Genomic DNA, 21,382 nt, shown 5'->3' with positions numbered 1-21,382 from the left:
TGAGCAGGGGTGGGGAGACCAGGAGAGGGAGCATTCCGGTACGGGGCCTCCGGAAGATCAGGTACAGGAAGGCACACTAAATTTCACCAACCGGTACACCCATAGTGATGCGTACCGGATGAAACCCACCCCTGTATCCTTCCCTCAGAAGTTGGGTGGGAATGAATATTTAACGGTATTGTTCCCCAGCCACGCTCACCAAGCCATACCCACCAAGCCAGAACCGGTAGTATTTTTTTTTTAACCCCCTCAGTTTTTTGAAGGAAATACAACAGCAACAGTTTTCAGAAATATTTTTTCTTTGTGCTAAAACGATAGAATCCAAGAAAAAGTTTAAATCCGTTTCAGGATAGTCGCTTGCTTTACCTAGTGCCTCCATAATTTCCTCCAACATAGCAAGAGTGTGCCCTCCCAACACACTTGGGAGAGGTAATGGGCTGGGGAAGGCTGAAGCGTAGTGAGTTTACCTTGGATGAGAGCCCAGGAGGAGGAAAGATGCCTGAGAGCTTAAATTGTTTTACACATTACGTTGATGGTCTGTGGGATCATTTTTATTTTTAATCGTAAGAGGGATGCTATGGAAAGAAGATCTGCTCTGCAAATGAGAGTGGCTGTTTGGAGGGGGAAAGTCTTTATGAATAAATGGCACTTCATCTGATCACAGCTTTAACACTCATTTTAAAACACAATGACTTTTCCCCTGGTTAATTAATCCCCCCCCCTTTATAAAAAATAGAGGGAGGGAGGGAGGGTGAGTGTGTGTTACTGATAGCTATTCTCAAAGGCAAAGCTAATATTATTCTTTATCATCTTTTACAGATCTGGACTTTTTCTTCTTCTTTTTCAGCTCAATCAGTGTTTAGAACTGCTAAAAGGCATCAGGATAGAGAGGGCACCGCATTGTCGTTTCTGCCCCTTTCCAATTATACATTCATCCTCCAAAAGTACAAAGCAAAAATACAATTCCATTCTTTATGAATCATAAAGTAGGTTTCTTTTGCCCTTAAATTGGCATTTTGAACTCTGTTCCCTCGTGGTGGAAAAGAGACCTTGAGAGTAAAGGAAGGAGCCAAAGGAGGGGGGGGAGGTAGCTTTTAAATGAGTGATCTTTTGAATAGCCCAAGTTCAATCTTTAAAACAAAAACTGGTATATGGGTTTTTTTTGCTCACTAATGTGCTCCCATAGCCACTTACTTCTTATCCTGGAAAACTTAAAAGAGGAAGTAAAAAGAGGTGACCCAAATCATAGTTCTTTCGACAGAAGAAATTCAGCTGTTTTGAACACTTACAATCAAAGGAAGTGGTTTCCCTAATTATATGAACTATGTGAAAGCTCTCAGAATAGCTTTTCCGCCCCAGGATTCTTTGCACTTTAGAAGTTTGCATAAAAGCTCACATGGAGACTTGGATGCAAAGTGTTTGATTCAATTTTATTAGGCAGAAGTGTACCTACATTCTTAATGCTCGGCTTAACAGTTGGTTAGATTTGGACCACAATCAGATTTAAATGATATTTTTATGTCCCATTTTTTTTTAAACATTTCAGCACTTCGCTTTATTTCCAAGTACCTCTTTGAAACGAGCTGTGGAGAGAGCGGCTTCAGCTCTTTTGTCAGCTTTTCAGGAAAGTTTCCATCCTTTTGGCTTGATTTGATAATAGGGAATTCTGAGAAATAAAATTGTTATTTCCACTGCTTCTTAAGTGATGGAGAAAAATGAAATCTTAATATTTTTTTTCAGGGTAAAAAAGAAGCAACGATAACTGAACATTGTAAATTTATAGGATTTGAACACGGCAATTTATTTGTCTGAAAATGTTGAGATTCTTTTCACAAAGACACTGCTAATTTCTTTGTTCTTTTTTTAATTCATAGACATTCTTTTTTCTGTACATGAAAAATATTTTGGGAAAGAACACCAAACGATCAGAACAGTTTTGAAAATCATACTCCAAAGTAAAATAATAAAAACTATCATCCTGATTAAAACTGATATATTCATTGTATCCTTATTTATTTATCCTTATCTATTTCTATTTTATCCATTTTTTTCCAAATTTTACAGTAACTGATCACACTATCAGCTATTTTTTTTAAAGCTTCAGTAAGAATGGTCAGTAAAAATATTTTTTCTTCTTAAAACTATACTGATCAGTGGTGGGTTTCCATATTTTTTTACTACTGGTTCGCTCATACGCATGTGAGCGCTTGTGTGTGCATGTGACACTTCTGCCTCCTGCCACCGCCACTACCGGTTCCCTTGATCCAGGCTGAACCAGCAGAAATCCACCTCTGATACTGATATGAGACTGTTTCAATCTTATTATTCTGCAATCCTCTTTCCATTTACCTGAGTATGAAGTTCATTGGATTCAATGGGTTTTCCCAATGGTCACGTAAAGCAGGAGTGTTAAACTTGATTTCATTGAGGGTACGCATCAGGATTGTATTTGACCTCGGGTGGGGGCAGGATGAGCATAGCCAACTTGATGTTACTTGTGTCAGGGGCACCTGTTGTGGTTCGAGTGCTCTGCTGGTGAAAATGGGCTCCAGAGCTCCGTTTTTGGTTGCGACAGCATCCTGTAACTCTCTGCCAGTGAAAATGCAGATCAGGAGAGTCCTCCTGAGCTCTGTTTTCACTGGCAGAGACACCATGGGACAGTCCTTTGCTGTTTCCAGGCTGGCCCCACAGGCCAGATCTAAGCACCTTGTGGACCGGCTCCGGCTCCTGTGCTTTGAGTTTGACATCCTGATGTAAAGGATTTCATTCTTCAAGTTTGACATCATTTTCTACACAATGACATCATAGAGAACTTATGCAGCTATATGCAATTTAATGCAATTTAATTTTTCACACGGATTAAGTCAGATGAAAGATACACAATGGTGTTGATGTATTTGAACATGTTATCAGAAACATATGCAGGTTATAGAACAGAATGTATTATGTATCTATATAGCTATCTAAAATATGACCATTTGCTGGGATTGACTTAAGATAGATAAATAAATAAGTAAGTAAGTAAATAAATAAATAAATAAATAAATATTCAGTTGACCTTTGTGCTAAAGGGAAAGTAGGGGAAACACTTCCACCTCTTCTCTCATCTTCACTTCCTGGTGGTTGTTGCTGGATTTGACATCTGTACGTTTTAGAAGTAACAGGTGTGCAAGTAATGGTGTGTGGGAATGACCACAGGAGACAGGGCAACAGGACACAAAGGAACAGCCAGATAAAAGGCAGCTTAGCCCACAGCAGAAATATGGGTAAGGCAAGAGGCACAGCAGAGACCTTCCCTAGTTTTTTGGCTGTAAAGAGGAAGGGAGAACTAATTTGAGACTTACATGATTCATGCCAGCTTTATGAGATAGGAAATGCAATCAGATGAGCTAATTCTATTTTATTGTAAAGTGACATTAATCTCACAGGTCTGATAGTATTATCTCCAACAAGCCCTGTGATCATAAACCATAGTTTGTAACTACAAACAGATCTTGATTTACCTCAGAATATTTTGAGCAGTTTAGACAATTTAAACCCTCACTACTTGAGCCAACAGTGCTTCTTAAAATTCCTTACTAGTGAGATATTATCATTGTCAGGAATGATTGATCGACCTTTTATGCATGGATTGTCAAAAATAATTATTGTAAAATATTTGACAGGTAAATCCTCACCTGATTTGTAGCCATGTTTCTTGATAGTTGCTGCTTGACAAAAAAAAAAAGACTTCTGAGTTTGTCTGAAACATAATTTGTATTTTCTCATATTTTACATGAATTATTTATACATTTAATTCAAAGGTGATTGTTAATATTACATTACACTAAATATGTATTTAGTAATTATATTTTCCATTATTATATTGCTACAAATATTTCAATGAAATAAAAATATCAGTGATAAAAATGTTCTAATGAATTGTTCTATCCCTTGCTAATTAAGCCTTCAAATATTTTGCACATGACCATGTACTAAGGACCTAAATTCATGAATGCATTGCATTGTGTCAAAGAATGAGAGGAAGCTACACCCACAGAATTAAGATAAATTATACGTGCACCAACAGTTCATGCTATTGGTAAAAGTTTTAACGGTAAGGTAGCCCTTATGGAAGAGAAAATCTGAAAGAACTCAAATGATTGTCAATAGTATTTTATTAATAGAGAGGATTCTAACCAAAACTATAGCTAAAACCCACATACCACAGGATCTATAAGTCTCTGCCAGAAATATAAATCTCAGACCAAGATATGTAGAATGGGTCTAAATCATTGCGGATTTTGGAAATCATTGTTTTCTACAGATCATGCAAAAGCTGTAGTAAGCTGAATCAGTAGTAAACTGAACCATAATCAAACATTGATTTTTCAACATCTTAATTCTCCTTTCATAATCCTGGGTAATACATTTCATACACATGCAAGATCCCACTTTGTACCCTGGCTATATAATACCAGGAAAATCTGTATATACTTAACACCCACCCCCCTACCCCTCCAAATAGAATGTATTAGTTGTCTATATATATATTTTTAAGAACAAAGTAATAGATTCCACGGTTGTAGATTAGATTGGGATTTTAAAAAAATCTTAAACATTGACAAATTTCAAATTACTGCTAAAGAAATTCCTTGGTCATGTCTGCAAAATCATTTCGCAAAATCACTATGCTTCAGCAGATAACTGATCTGGTTGACCACCTCCGAACTAACATGAGATGGGCCTGTTTGATACTTGAGTAGGAGACCATCTGAAAATACCAGGGCTCTAGTTTAGTCTGAGAACTTGAAAACACCATGGAAGAAGGAATGAGCAAGCTCTTTTATTAACTGTTGTCAGAAAACAACATGGATTTGTCACCCTGAAGCATGACTTGAAGGAAACATCTTTTTAGATACAAAGGGGGGTGGATGGCTATGTGCTAGGATGTGACTATTGGACATAAACTAACAATTACTATATAAGAATTGCATGTTGCTTTGTTAGCGAGTGTCTGTTGATCTATATTATGCAATAAAAACTAAAGGAAGAAGTGCTTTTGTAAAACATTGCAGGATAACAGCTGTTATGTGACAACTTTCCCGGGATTTTACTTCAGTAGTACTTTAAAATACTAGAGAACACTGGGTGATTTTTCTTTATCTACCGGCAGTCATTTCTAAACAATATTGCTATTCCTATAATACTGAGGAGTCCTTGGTGCTCTCTGAGCTTAGTTGTTTCTTGCCGATGCTCCATTACCCGATTAGGTAAGATCTTCTGTGCTGGTGGGTGTGGGATTGCTCCCTGTTTATACTATATAGATTAGCTTGCCCTGCTAGTGTTAGTGAAGTGTGGTTTTCTCCTTGCTAATCCTTGAAGGATATTGTTTTCTGATTGATTGTTTGTCAGCTTGATTATGTGTCTCCTTGGTAGTTGTTTGATTAGAATGTTGTTTTTTTCTTTGGCTGTTTGTCTGATACTAATCCCTGCTTCTCTGGGTATAGGCTACTGAAGAAGATGTGTTCTGGGGTTTTTTTTTTCCTTAATTTGTTATTGTCTTTTTTTAATGGTATATTCAGGTGAAACTTGAAAATTAGAATATCGTGCAAAAATTCATTTATTTCAGTAATGCAACTTAAAAGGTGAAACTAACATATGAGATAAGACTCATTACATGCAAGGCAAGATAGTTCAAGACGTGATTTGTCATAATTGTGATGATTATAGCGTGCAGCTCATGAAAACTCCAAATCCACCATCTCAGAAAATTAGAATATTACATGCAGTCAATAAAACAAGGATTGTACATAGAACAATATTGGACCTCTGAAAAGTATAAGCATGCATATGTACTCAGTACTTGGTTTTGGGCCCCTTTTGCAGCAATTACTGCCTCAATGCGGCATGGCATGAAAGCTATCAGCCTGTGGCACTGCTGAGGTGTTATGGAAGACCAGGATGCTTCAATAGCGGCTTTCAGCTCTTCTGCATTGTTCGGTCTAATGTCTCTCTTCTTTCTCTTGCCAATGCCCCATAGATTCTCTATGGGGTTCAGGTCAGGCGAGTTTGCTGGCCAATCAAGCACAGTAATCCCACGTTCATTGAACCAGGTTTTGGTGCTTTTGGCAGTGTGGGCAGCTGGAAAACGAAGTCAGCATCCCCATAAAGCTCATCTGCAGAAGGAAGCATGAAGTGCTCCAAAATCTCCTGGTAGATGGCTGCATTGACCCTGTTCTTAATGAAGCACAATGGTCCAAAGTCTTGTTGCTCAGTGGTCCAAAGTCCTCTTTTCTGATGAGAGCAACTTTTGCCAAAAGCACCAAAACCTGGTTCAATGACCGTGGGGTTACTGTGCTTGATTGGCCTCTCCATTCTTCCTCCATACTCTGGGTCCTTGGTTTCCAAATGAGATGCAAAATTCTTGCTGTGTTCATGGATGTGGTCTGCTAGTATTCTGCTTGATGGTCCTACATAGTAGCTGTGACAGTCCTCACACTGTATGTTGTAGATGACTACTGGTTTTTTCTTCTTAGGCTATTAGTATTTTGATTTACTTAGGATGTTTTGGAGGATTTTAGTTGGTTTGCATACTATAGTGATATCATGTGGTTGTGATAGTCTGTTGATTGATTTTGTGATATTTCTGATGCATGGTAGCACTATCATTTTCATAGTTTGTGTTGGCTGTGTGTAGTGCATTGAATGGTCAGCCATGTTTTGATAAAGTTGAGAGGGTATCCATTTTGTTGGAAGATGTTGTGTAGGCAGTCTGTTGCCTTTTTTTAGTGTTCTGGGTTGCTACGGTGCATTTGTGCTTGTCTTAGTAATGTTCTTACACAGCTCCTCTTGTGGGAGGTTGGGTTGTTACTTTGTTAATGGAGCACTTGATTAATGTGGCTTTTATTATTCCTATAATAAGACATGGTAAATATTCTTGCCATGATAACACTAATGAACTCTTATGAAATAGTGATAAATATTAGTAATCATTTAGTGATGTTCAGAATGCTACGGTAGTTAAGCACATCTAACCCTGTAATTTTGTCTCATGAAAGAGTACCTCATGCTGGGAAATTTAGCTGATTTTTTAAATATGGTGTGAATTAGTTGATCCAGTAGCAAATAAAATGTATTTTCTAGATATGATATTGAGAATTAATCTCAACCTGAAGAAAAGGCCCCCTGTGTTGTGACAAATAGACAAGCAAACATTAAAAATAAATTGTCAACATGTTAATCTTTAAGAAAAATCCATAACTGGTCATATCTTTATTGGGGCCAACCAGTGAAGCTTTTATTCACTGGTTTGTCCCAGTGAAATTTTTATTCAGCTACAGATTTGGGATTTAAATTAAACCCTTTGAATTTCCTTGAATGTTCTTGGAATGGGGCTAGAACAAACTGTCATTTTGCCTTTGGATGGATCTTGTGTCATTCATAACCTACTGTGTTTGATAGAAAAATGGGATTCCCATCAAGCTAAGATTTTGAAGTAGTGACAAATGTTTTTCTAAAGCAATTTCTTAAAAATAAATACATAAATAAAAACTAGGCATTCCACTATACTGAGTTCCTGACTCATTCAATTTTCTCTTTTGGAACCTACTCAAAAATAGTTTACTTGCTACAGGAACAGGGACCTTTGGACCCCTATCTAAATATTTCTAACAATTTAACAAAGTATTCTCCAAAGCATTCTAAGATTAGTCATTTGCTGTAAAACTCTCGCTAGTCATATCACTCTTTCTTTTTTCCTTCTGTCCTCAGGCTTTACTTTGCATTAAAGTAAACAATTGGCTACAATTGATTTCTCCAGCTTCATTGACAGTGATTAGGAGCAACAAAAGATAAATATTTCTATGTGTTAGAGAAACAGAAAGATATAGCAAAACATGAGGCAGCAAAAATAGTTATGTAAAATGGCCTGTCCTATCCTTGTTTGATGGTAGCCAATGATGGAAGTTATATTTATGATTAACATAAGGGTAAGAGAGTTATCTGTCAATATATTCATGGAAAATAGGACAAGGTAAGAGTGACCAACTGTTGTGTGAATGAACTTTCTGGTTGTTGTTGTTTTCCCTTTTAAAAAAGACATGTGAGGACATCCATTTGAAGAAAGATGGAGAAATCTTGGGAATCTAAAACTGTGATAAGCCTTATTTTGTTATTTGGCTACAATTGCAGGCCTTTCTGTTAACTGATCTTGATGACAAAATCAAGTTTTGGGGGGATTCCAGAAGACCAACAGGTTTGGGGCCAACCTCACTTCTGATGTTTAATTGATAAATGGAGCCTATACCACTGATAGTTCTAACGTTAACAATTTCTAAATTTTGGGCACAATTGTTCTAGAACTGCTAAATTAGAAAGCCACTGATTTGTGACATTCCTATCCATTCTCAAAGGTGACTCTTCTTACAGATGCCTTTGAAAGATTGGAGACAATCTTTGATAAGCAGAGGCTTCTACCTTGTATCTTGAATGTCTTCAGGTATAAAATAGCAATGGATTGGTGAACTTGCCGTGTGCTGTAGCTTCATTTTCAGTGGTTGTGACAACTAAAAAAAAGTATTATCACAAGCTAGAATCATTGCGTTTATCATTGCATTTATCTATGTGATTTCTTTGCTTGAACGTACTTCAGCATAAAAGCTATTTTGTGAGCAAACCTCCGTCTTCCTCAAATGGCTGTCTTGTCAACATTTTATTGGTAGCCAGGAGCACATTTGAAAATATTGTATCTAATCCTACATCTACACATCTTCATTGTTTATTACCTAATTATTTTTTAGATTTATATCCTAGGATTCCTCTAGGAAATTTATGGCTTATATGGGAATTCCCTTCTGCTATTATTAGATGGATGCTCAGCGATAGAAGACGCTGAGTTTCTCAGCTGGAAAGCTGACAGTCTGTGTTTGAGCATCTCATGATAGGGTGAGCTCCTGTTCCTGCCCCAATTCCTGCCCACCTATCAGGTCAAAAGATTGCAAATGCAAGTAGATTAATAGGTACCACTTCAGTGGGAAGGTAACAGCATTCCATGGGCCTTTGGCGTATAGTCATGCTGGCCACATGAGAACAGAAAATATCTTCAAACAACGCTGGCTCCCTTGGCCAAGAAACAGAGATGAGCATTGTGACCTAGAGTCGGACACGCCTGGACAGGGGAAACCTTTATCTTTACTATATATGGTGATGCCTCAGGAGGAACCCAGGTTTCTGTGGTTAAAGATAGATTTGAATCTAGTTCAGGACATTTATCATCCAGATCTCCATTCCAACTTTTGATTAATATTTTATATTTGGACAGTCTTGGAAGTATGCTCAGAAACTTCAGTTAATCCAGGATGCATCAGGAAAAGTTCCAGAGAGCACGTGTCCTCCATTTTAAACAACTTAATGTAGTGTGTTTCTTTAAACTTGTATAGGATTTCAAACTAGGCAATATTAAAAAAAAATCTCATTCTCCCATATAAATCTTCCCAAACTTTGAGATCTTCTCCCAAATTGCTCTTTCAGTAGAGCTTCCACCACTACTGGAAACAACTATTTAGTAGCTGCTTTTCCAAAATGCAAGGAATGTTGTGTACTTTCCAAATAATAATAATAGCTATCATTGTGTCAGCAAATATAAACATGTTTATTTTAGCAGGGTTTTGATAAGGAAGCTCTAAACCGGTTTGTCTGTCAAGGTAAGTTTTCAATGAATTGTTAGATGTTTTTTGTTTCCCTGTCTTAGCATTTGTTTTTAAGCCATCAGCTCTTTTTTTTTGTATATTTGTTTTTAAAGATGCTTTAATTGCTTTAATTAGACAAATGTTAGTCTGTATAATCTGTAGGTTTACTATCTGTTCTTACTAGCTACCTTGAGCACAACTATTGATACAGATAATGATTCAGAGGTTTTGTGTTAATTATAGAATTATGTCATTTTGTATTCACATCTGGTGTTTTTGTTGAATTTTGAACAGGCAGAAATACTCAGCGTGTTGAGCCACAAAAATATCATTCAGTTTTATGGTGCCGTTATTGAACCCCCAAACTATGGCATAGTTACAGGTAAACTACAGATCTTCCTACTTTTATGATATGTGGGTGATGTTTCTGAAGCACAGGATTTTTTCAGTAAATGGCTATATACTTGTGTTTGTTTTTTTAAAAAAAAATAACCTTCCTTTCTTTTCAAGTGGAATGATAAGTTAATGTAATTTGGAAAAAAAGAATTCCTTTAATTCTGCAAATATTATTTAATTGTAAGGTCTGGAGTGTTTTCTGTGAATCCAAAATGGGCACATTGCAGGAATGGTATTTGCTTTAGTTAAATGGTATAGGCATTTTTGCAAATGGAGAACAACATGTACATTATGCCTATGTAGTCTTCTGTCAAGATGGGAGAAAATAAGTGCGATATAAGAAACAGCAATTTTGCCATTATATTCTACTGTCAGAAAGACAACTTAGGGGCAAATCGTATAGGATAGTCTTCAATTGGCTGTGAGACACACTTACAGAGCCAAGATAGATCTGCTATAACCTTGCCTCTTTTGCAGAGGGTGGGGCAGTAGTGGGTTGCAGGCGGTATGCCCTGGTACACACGTACTGGAGCCTGCCCGGAGCACTGGATACCGTTCCGGTACGTGTATACGCGTGTACCAGGAGTCCTTCGGGAGTGGGCGGCATACAAGACCAATAAACTGAACTGAAACTGAAACTGGTGCTCCAGAGGGCCCACCCACCCGCCCAAGCTCCTTACTGGTCTTTTAAGTCTTCGGCGCTTCTGCACACATGCATGGCGTGTACAGCTCCTGCACAGTGCTCCGCTGAGCAGCTGGAGCCTTACAGAGGCTCGGGGAGGTGCTAAGACGTGCTACACACCGCCATGTGGATGTCGCAGGGCCCGTTCCAACTGTACCAATTGGAATGGGATCCGGAACCCACCACTGGGGTGGGGTATGTCTCTGTAAAAATCTTGAGCCAATATTACAAGAATCTAGGCCTATTAGAAATATGGCCAAGTGAGCTATATGACCTGAAAACATACTTCAATCTTATTTCTTCTGTCAACAGACTAGACTTACAAATTGACCTGAGCCTGGCAGGATCTATCATCTTTCCCATTCTGGGAACCAGGCATGAAATCCTCTTACCTTTGCTACCAGTTCAGAACCGGGAGCATGTCTGTGCGCTCGCTTCACTCATGGTACTTCTGCGCATGCACAGATCGTCTGTGATGACGTCTGGGCAGGTGGGCGGAGCCTCACACCACCACCACTACCTGTTTGGGAACCACTAAAAAACGGAGCTCTCCCAACTTCCATATACTTTAGCCTTTATGAAGCAGCTGGAAACTCTGTTTTTGATTAAGCAGAAATCTTATTTAAGTCTTCTTTTTCTTCTTTTGGCATGCATCCTCCCATTCCTGATTCTTCTAGTCTTCTCTGATTAGAAAGTACCATTGATTGGTATTGCTTGGACACAACAACACAACATATACCGTATATTCTATATAAGATTCTGTTTCAGATCATGTGTTGCTTCTATGTGTTGAGATATTAATATGAATATATTTCACATATTTAAATGTGCTTATTGTTGTATTCTAAATGCTAGAATAGAATTTCTATTTCCAAGTGAGCTAGGTAGCATAACAGCCGGCTAAGGCACCAGGCACCAGTGGCTAAGGCACCAGGCTAGAAACCAGGAGAGTGGGAGTTCTAGTCCTGCCTTTGACACAGTGGTGGGTTCCAGCTCCCGTTGCAACCAGTACGCTGCAACGGGTCCGGGTGTCCAACATGTACATGCGCACGCATGCGTACCCACCATCCGCAACACTCCAGCTGCTCTGCGGAGCATCGCACAGGCGTTGTACGACCTGTGCATGTGCGCAAATGCCCCAGTCGGCTCAAATAGAGGTAAGGAGAGCGGGCAGGTAGGTGGGCCTCCGGAGCACCGTACTGGAACGGTACTTGGTGCTCCCAGCAGGCACTGGTACACCCATACTGGAGCGTACCAGTCATGTCCTATCACTGCTTTGACATCAAGTTAGCTTGGGGACCTTGTCTTTCTCAGACCTGGGGAAAAGGTTATGGTAAACCACTTTTGAAAATTTTGCTAAGGCAGTTGCCAAGAGTCAAGTTTGACTTGAAGGCTGTCTATCTATCTTGAAGAAACATAGTATTTCCAAGGCCCCCCTCTTATTTGACAACCTGAAGGATTTGCAAAGGTCAGTAAATTTAAAGCAGATGCAAATTTCTTCTAGCTAAGGTTCTCCACCTCCCCCAGGCCAAATGAGTTTTGAATAAAGTGTAAATGGAAGTACACTTTCATAAAATGAAAGTAACCGTAGTTAATATGGGTTAATGTTCAGGGATGTGCTTCGTGCCCTCCTTTTGTTACACTGAAAAGATTTTGCCTTGTGTTTGTTCATTTCAATACATTTTAGTTGTAATAGATTTAACTACTGTGTTTTCCCAAAAATAAGACAGATCCCCAAAATAAGCACTTGGCCTTGTTTTCGGGGAGGTTCTTATTATTTTTGAGGTGCAGGAGGTGGCGAGCGTAGTCACCTAATGTTTGCTGCTGTGTTGCAATATTTTCAGGGATGGCTTATTTTCAGGGGAGGGCTTATTTTAGTGCATGCGCTCAAAAGCCTGGTTGGGCTTATTATCCAGGGAGGTCTTATTTTGAGGGAAATAGTGTAATATATAGGTTAATGCAAGATATTTTTGCTAATATCATTTTGTTCTACTAAAAGCTACCCCCTCCCCCCATGCTACACTTTTAGATTTGTTGTTCCTATGGAAAAAAAGATTGTTTGTATTTTTGATGTTTTATTTTATTTGTACCCCACCTTTATTATTTTTATAAATAACTCCTTCCTCCTCCTATTTTCCCCACAACAGCAACCCTGTGTGGTGGGTTGGGCTGAGATAGATCCTGGCCCAAAGTCACCCAGCTGGCTTTCACGCTTGAACTCACAGTCTCCCCTTTTCTAGCCCGGTGCCTTAACCACTAGACCAAACTGGTACATGCAATCAAATGAGGATGATGTAATCTCTGGTTGTTGTTCCTAGAGTTATCCAGAATAGTGTCTATGTGTACAATTAATGATTCATGCCACCCTTATTTTAATAACATGCAGGGTAAAACTATAGGCTGCATAATTATGATTTAGATTAGTTTCATCAAATTTATTTATGAATTTCTTTACATTTAATGGGATTGGTGTTATTTTCATGGTACACACAATCTGACCCCAGAATGTCAAGACTGATTATTTGCATTTTGTAACTCATGAGAAATATGTGTCTTTATATCCATTTCGTAATGTAAGGGAGAGATTATGCAGTCTCTTAATTTTTGCTGGCTAGTTCTTTTGCTGTTTAATCAGGTATTTGTATCGATATGCTTATTTAATATATATTTAAATGTTATTTCATTTATGTATTATTTAAATATATTTTGAAATTCTTCATGTCAGTCCCATCAGAATAAAAAAGTCTTATTAATCTTTTGTATTTTTTATTCTCATATTTATTATCTCTGTATTAAAATAATTTTCCTAATATTTGAGAACCAGTATGATGTAATAGTTAAGGTGCTGGACTAGAAGTGGATAGATTCAGGTTTCTAGATTTCCTTTAGACACTGAAGCCAGCTGGATGACTTTGAGTCTGTCATTTTCTCTAAAGTTAGACTGCAAAGAAAACAACAACAATCCCGAAGGTGTCAGTAGCAAATCTCTTCTACAAGGTGACCAATGAAAGTGACACACCAAGAGTCAATGCTAACTCAGAAATACAGTACAAAACAATCCTCACAAACTTTAGTTCATCAATCATATTGTACCTTCTTAAAGTTAATGTGTTTGGATGATACATTGTTCAGACTAATTGTTATTGCAACTTGATATTGTAGGTAATATCAAATTTGCTAATTTTTAAAAATCAAAGATGGCTAATTATTGTGTGTCAATTTATGTGTCAATTTAAGAATCTTTTTGCTCTTTTGTAACAGAATATGCTTCTGCTGGGTCATTGTATGACTATATTAATAGCAACAGAAGTGAAGAAATGGACATGGATCATATAATGACCTGGGCAATGGATATAGCTAAAGGTAAGTGAGATTTACTGACAGAACAAAGACAATAATTCATAAAGGAATAGAACTCTTGTTAGTTCCATTTCCTATTCAGTCCATATCTATTCTTAATCATTATTCTGAATTACTCATAGTGCCTAAAGATAGTTTCTTAATTATCTGTCCTATGAAATCTTCCAAAACCTACTTGACTTACTAAATAGTTATCATGAGCTTTCCAAAGGTGCTTTCTTTCAAAAGGCAACTGGAGTTTCTTGTTTTGCTTGAAGACGTTTCACTTCAGTTCAGTGAACAGGAAGAAGCTTCTTGGATCAGAAGCGAAATGTCTTCAAGCCAAGCAAGAAAGTCAAGTTGCCTTTTGAAAGAAAGCATCTTTGGGACAACCATGACCTGGATGACTGAGAATCAGAGGTGGGTTGCTCTCGGTTCGGCGCGGATTGGGTGAACCGGTAATAGCAGTGGTGGGAGACTCCGCTTGGACACTTCTGAATATGCGCAGAAGCATCGCACCTGCACACGCACAAGCGCGCGTGGGAACGCGCCCGAATCCTGTAGTAAAACAATTGGCAACCCACCTGCTGAGAAAACACTATGAGCTTTCTTCAAGAATATACCGGTAACTTTAGAAAGAATTTGGGAATACTTGGCATCTGTATTAGTTTATTTTGTGAGAATAGGAAGCAGTAGGAGCAGGGGGCAATTAAAGTAGGAGGATCTTTGTTATTTCTGTTTAGAATAGATTGAACATTCCAGTGACTGTATATTTCATGAACTAATAATATACCTAGAATTGTAAATATAAGATTATTCTGTTTAATAGTAATTGCCTTATTTAAAGAATAAATAAATAAACATGAAATTTCACATCTCTGTTGTTTTAAAAACCAGTGTCAAAATTATGACAGATAGAAAGTATATGAAATGTATGCAGGTTTTTTTTTACTTTGTTTTGGTGTAAGAATTGACCATACAAGGCATATCCACGTAGAAAAGAATTTCTTAACATTTTGATACTGGAAGTTACTTAGCATTTAGATGGGGATGATGTCACGCAAAGGAAATTAGGTTTTCCCCCCTCCACACACATTTTTATAGCTGCTATTTCCCTGAAGCTGCCTTTTTAATCCATGTTTGTATTTATGTACCTGTATGCTTTTCCGTGGTCATGGCATTCTTGTGTTCAGTGATCTCTTAACAATAACCTTCCTCACTGTCATGTTTTCTAGGTGGGTTGAGATTACCATTCCAGGAATGTCCATGTCAGCATAGAGAAACCACAAAGGAACTTGAGTATGCACACAGACTTGCTTAAGAAAGTCTAGAAATGCTGTGCATGAAAAAAATTATATATTGAGATTGGGGATTTCAACTAAAAATAATTTGTATCTATACCGGCAAAAATCTATTTCCATTAGACACTATTTTTTTTTATGAGTTTGTGGAAACGTAAAGCAACACTTGGACTCACGAGTCCAAAGGACTCAATTTTTAGAAGCTTTTGGTCTTAGTGGAGTATTTCAATTATGTATACGTATCTTAAGAAATTCCTCATATGTACAAGGCAAGTGAATATTTTGATCCCGCTACAGACACAAATACTTATACTGATGAACAATGTTGTATATCAAGAAGCTTGATCATACTTCAGTCAAAACATATGAAATACAAACAACTCATTTTAAAGTATTCTATATTTAGATTCAGATTAGTCATTAGGTTTTAATTCCATGAGTGATACAAATGGCTAGAGGACAGGTGTTAAGCTTAAGGAAATACTAAATGAAGAAGACACAAGAGTTAGAAATTAACAATGTATAGGTAGAGATGAACAAACATGTATAAATGGAAAGAAGCATTGTAAATTAAGGACTGTATATAATAGTATCATATGTATAGACAAAGAGAAACTAAATAAGGGGGGAGAAATACATTTATAATGGATGTATACTGAGGTGGAAATATTATACGGAAGGAAATTGCAAAAAAAAAAAAATGGTTTTAATTCCAGATACATTACTTTAACAATTTTCTCCCATTTTTTAAAAAAAATGATCAATTTTTCCTATGTCATGTTTTGCCTGTGTGTTTAAAACCTCTGTGTTTTTTTCATGCACACAAAAAAGTAAATACTTTTCAAGTGATCAAATTTTTATAGTTTGTATTGAATTTACATTATAAGTTAGTTATACTTTGTGCGTATAGATGATATTGATAATGAGGATGGTGATTTATTTGACTTGGACACCGCCCATCTCAGTTCAGCTCTGTGTGGCGAACAGAATAAAGACAAATAACAATACAGAATTCCAATTAAAAAATTAACAAGATGGTAATTGCAGCCAACAGCAACATGCATGCACCTTACAAGTGGTTCCAATTGCTCTAGTTAAAACCTGGGAGACTAGCCAGGTCCTTAAGATCCTCCAGAATGCCACCAGAGGGGGAGACAATCATATCTCTTGGGGTACTCATTCTAGAGGGCAGAATAATATTTCTTCAAAAGCAGGTTGTTCTCAGTATAGAGAATATGTATTTATTTCTCTATTTGTTTATCAAATTTATTTGCCACCCATCTCATGGTTCAGGCACAATAGTCATTGTATGAGGATGTATGATGGCCACCAGCTCATTGAAAACTCCATTGTCTCTCTTCTCTGCCCCCCCCCTCTTATACACACACCATGATATACCTAGGAAGTTTAACATTACTAATAATGTACATTCAGATACAGAAACTGCATCACACAATGGGAAGTCAACCTGGTGATACCGTGTTTTCCTTTTCGACCCCTGAAATAAGCACTTGGCCTTATTTTCAGGGAGGTCTTATTATTTTTGAGGTGTAAGAGACGGTGAGCTGCTGCTTTGTTGCAATATCTTGGGGGAGAGTTTATTTTAGTGCATGCGCTCAAAAGTCCGATTGGGCTTATTATCCTGGGAGGTCTTATTTTCAGGGAAACAGTGTATATGCAATAAGAACCACATTTGAGCACTTCAACAGCCTGCTCATTGACAAAACAGTATTGAAAAGCCTATGCTTATACCCACAGATGTCAATTAATGTTTGCTAGTCCCGATGTAGCAAAATAACTTTATAAACTTTTTTTAAAATTTTCCTATTTTTAGGAATGCATTATTTGCATATGGAGGCTCCAGTCAAAGTAATCCATAGAGATCTGAAGTCCCGGAATGGTAATTCAGCATAAATTTACAATTTTGTTTATTTTGGCATTACAGTAGTTGCTGTTTCATATGAGTATGTGTTGAATATTGCTGATTGAGAGTTGAATCCGATATTTTCCTTTTGGCATTCTCGTTTTTTAAAAAAAATTTAAAATCTCCTACTCATTTGAGGTTTTGCATGCAGGATGATATTTCAATTGCTTGATTACTTCTGATTAAGTTCAGCAATTCCTCATATAACCTTGTGATTAAAGATGGGACTAGAAAACTCAGGTAAAAATAATATCTTTCTTCATTTCCCTTTCCCTATTAGAAAAATAAAAACAAATTGAAATATTTTCTAGTAGTTTTACTATTAAACCTCTAAAATGTTAAAATGTTTAATAGTGAAAGAAATTGGCCCAAATTTAGACGTGTACAGAATAAAAAAATAACTTAAGTAGTGAAAGAATTTCAGTGTCTGTTTGATATGGTGGTGGTAAGGTTAGGGTTAGGTGCTAGTATACAATTTGGAATGTTTCTTCTCTTTTCAGGGTCATGTTTGACCTGCCAGCTTAATCTAAGTAGGATGTACTGTTCCTTAGCCATTGGCAATTTTTAGTTCCATTTTCAGGAAACATTTGAAATGTTTTAAAGCAATATTTAATGAAATTCAAAATATTGCTTGAATAAATATACTTCTATTGAGAAATCAGGAAATCTATTGCTATCGCTATCGCTACCTCTATATCTATCGATCAATCGACTGACTGACTGACTGATCGACTGACCTACCGTGTTTGACCCCCGAAATAAGTGCTTGGCCTTATTTTCAGGGAGGTCTTATTATTTTTGAGGTGTGGGAGGCGGTGAGTGTGATCACTTCATGACTGCAATATTTGTTGCAATATTTTTGGGGAGGGCTTATTTTAGCACATGCTAAAATAAACAGGGTATATCTATCTATCTATCTATCTATCTATCTATCTATCTATCTATCTATCTATCTATCTATGCGCGCGCGTGCACACACACACATACACCCCGTATCATTTTTATACTGGCTATATGTGCTAAAAATAACTATTGCATACATTTCAGTTTCCCCCAAACCCTTTATTTTCATATTTTTTATTTATTATATTTATATGTCTCCATTCTCACTGATAAGGGAACTTCCTTTGGTTTTTTTTTATTCCTTTTGTTTCAGAAGATTGGGAAAATTTACAATTGTCTCTGATATTTTTTGTTGCCTATTTTAAAGATATATGTGACTGCATTATAAAGTATGACTTTAGTTTTAAATTATTTTCCAGTAATTGTTAATAATACATTTTTCGGCCCCATTGCCATAACTCATTAACTTGACATTATTGGTGATTTATCTGCCATGATCCTGCATAGAGAGAATCAAGTCAATAATAAAGCCAACTAGTTTTTGATTCATGTCAGCCAGAGGATTTAAGTGGTCTTGCCAGTATATATATACATAATATATGGAGTGATTTTTTTCTAAAGAAATGTCTATGGTTTCTTCATAGTATTAATATATTTTTCTCTTTTAAATTTTTTTCCAGTTGTTATAGCTGGTGATGGAGTATTGAAGGTAGGAATATTTCAGTCTTTTTATAAAAATATTTGTTGTGCTATTTTTTTTTTTTAAAAAAAACCCTCTATATTTTTTTCCAGATTTGTGATTTTGGGGCTTCAAGATTTCATTCCCATACAACACACATGTCCCTTGTTGGTACCTTTCCTTGGATGGCTCCAGAAGTAATACAGAGTCTCCCAATATCAGAAACATGTGATACATATTCATATGGTGTGGTGAGTAAACATATTTCTCCCTATGCTTCTGAATTATATAAATCTGTCTTTAGACAACTGGATATAATTCATGTTCATGGTCCATATACATGTAAAGGCACAAAAACCAAGTTCTATTTCTGAAGTACTCATTGGGTCTTATATATCAAGTTGTACAATTTGTAGCACAGAAAAAGCTATAGCCATATCCGTGCCAAAACGCTTATCGTCAGCAAACATCTGGAGAACATCTGCTACTTCCAAGATCCACAGAAGTCATGCCTTGTTTCTTTAAAAACATTTTTGCACTTGCTCACGAAGTTTATATTAATTAGTTAATTAATTAATTAAAAGTCAGTGTTAAAAGCAGTTAAGAAGAACTTGAGGTTTTCTGATTTGAAGGAGAACTACGGTAATGATGGCCTACTTACAGTCAGTCAAACCTGTCAATAGCCATTCATAAGAAAACTAAAGGAAGTTTGATGAGGTTAAATGCCAGACAAGCATATCTAGAATTGCAGCTCAAGTTTTTGGGAAAAAGTTAAGTTCAGATATTGGCTTATGGCAGTGGTGGGTTTCAAAAATTGTTCGAACCTACTCTGTGGGTGTGGCCTCCTTTGTGGGAGTGGCTTGCTGCCCATGTGACCGGATGGCAGTGGCTTGCCGCCCATGTGACCGGATATGAAGATGCCGACGACACTTGTCAGAACCACCTTAAATTACCTCACACACAGCACTGGCAGGCATAAGAATATGATGTAAACTTGTTTTTTTAAAGACATCTTTGGTTTGCGTTAAAACAACTTCAACACACGGAATGTTCTGATTGCACCACAAACGCAGTAGTCATCCTTACCTTTCTCAGAGGCACTGAGTTTTATAAATATGAGCATGATAGTGTAGAATAATCATATCCAAGGACCAGTGGTGGGTTTCAAAAAAAATTGGAACCTCTTCTGTAGGTGCTTTCCGGGTCCGCTGGTGGAACCTCTTCTAACCGGTTCGGTAGACTGACGAACCGGTTCTACCGAATAGGTGGGAACTGGTAGGAACCCACCTCTGGTTTATGGATAAAATAGTGATCACTGGTTAAAGCAGGCATGGTCAACCTTTACCCTTGCCTGGACTGCAATGAGTGAAGAGGAATTTTCTTGGTCCATATGTAAAACGTATAGTATAGCTAAAGTATACCTATGTATAAATAATGTTAAAAGTTTACAATCTTGTGGGTGGCATTACTAGCTGTCCAGAGCCACATGTATTGCAGGTATATCAGACACCCCAGGATTAAAATAAAGGAGTTGAATAACAGTTATACGTTTCAGGCACATACACACAGTTTCAAAGCCTGCAATTTCCCCTCCACTCCATCCCAGCTTGGTGTTCTGCATCTTAAATAATGGAAAAAGCTTGAAACATTTAGGGAGAGAATGAAATTTGGAAATAATTGCAGTTTGGCTCAGAGTTAAATGTTTATAGATAAATAACAATCTAATTAAGTTGTTCCCTTGCTACCGTCAATGGGACAGAAATGAGCGAATTCCCAGTCCTTTGTGCGATCTCAAAATCTGTTTCTTCTAAAGCACAATTTTTAGAAGGGGAGGGTAGATTCAGAAGGAATTTAGGAGGAGAAAGCCCTGTCAGACGTGTGTTTTTACTTCTGCACATTTTAAATTCTACTCTTGAAATCTGTTCAAGTAAAGTTAAGCACATTAGTATTGATTCTCCTCACTGTTGATTTTTTATCGAGATTTTTTTTTCCCTGTAGGCTTTCAACTTCTAATCAAGCAGACTAACAGTGTTCTCCAAAGATAATGAATCCATGAAAAATGTGGCACTTTTTGATTTAAAACAATCTCATCCGTAAATAAAAGTTTTGAATGGTCAAGTAACACAATCTAGAGCGCTAACAAATGGCTTTTGTGCTTGCACAGACATCTGCTTTTCATCATTTGAAACACAGCTGAAATTGTGATAACAAAGAGTAGAATCCTTTTCAAATGTAAACCACTAAGATGTTGAGAAATACTGTTCTATTGGCAGAATCTGTAGCATTTCTTTTATTTATTATTTTCTCTGCCAGAATGGATTGTATTCATTAAACTATTACATTGCTTACAATGTACAATGAAGCATTTTTCCACTTCAGTATGATGTCCACCTAAAAGTCCAGGTTTTCTTGGTCAGGTTGAACTTGTCCTTTGTTAAGAAGTCACAAAAACATGAGGAAAGGCGATTGTTGTACCCATTTATAATTTTCTGACCTTTACAAATTATTTCATGAAGCTGGAATAGAGAGTCTCAGGTTCCATATCCTTTT

The 21,382-nt window shown here is 37.1% G+C and overlaps 1 protein-coding gene across 2 annotated transcripts in view; it reads left to right on the top strand.

Moving 5' to 3' along the window:
• The window catches only part of LOC116508186 (mitogen-activated protein kinase kinase kinase 20-like), a 121,937-nt gene that overhangs the window by 28,985 nt on the left and 71,570 nt on the right, over nucleotides 1-21,382 (top strand). For both annotated transcript variants that reach the window (XM_032216711.1, XM_032216721.1), the window contains exons 3-7: nucleotides 9,963-10,050; nucleotides 14,008-14,109; nucleotides 17,221-17,286; nucleotides 18,834-18,862; nucleotides 18,946-19,083. In XM_032216711.1, the coding sequence (XP_032072602.1) occupies nucleotides 9,963-10,050; nucleotides 14,008-14,109; nucleotides 17,221-17,286; nucleotides 18,834-18,862; nucleotides 18,946-19,083 (423 nt within the window). The remainder of the gene's footprint in view (nucleotides 1-9,962; nucleotides 10,051-14,007; nucleotides 14,110-17,220; nucleotides 17,287-18,833; nucleotides 18,863-18,945; nucleotides 19,084-21,382) is intronic.

The sequence above is a fragment of the Thamnophis elegans genome, chromosome 1, assembly GCF_009769535.1.
Source record: "Thamnophis elegans isolate rThaEle1 chromosome 1, rThaEle1.pri, whole genome shotgun sequence".
Lineage (NCBI taxonomy): Eukaryota > Metazoa > Chordata > Lepidosauria > Squamata > Colubridae > Thamnophis > Thamnophis elegans.
Note: the sequence above shows the minus strand (reverse complement) of the source record. Positions and strands in the feature narration are given on the sequence as shown.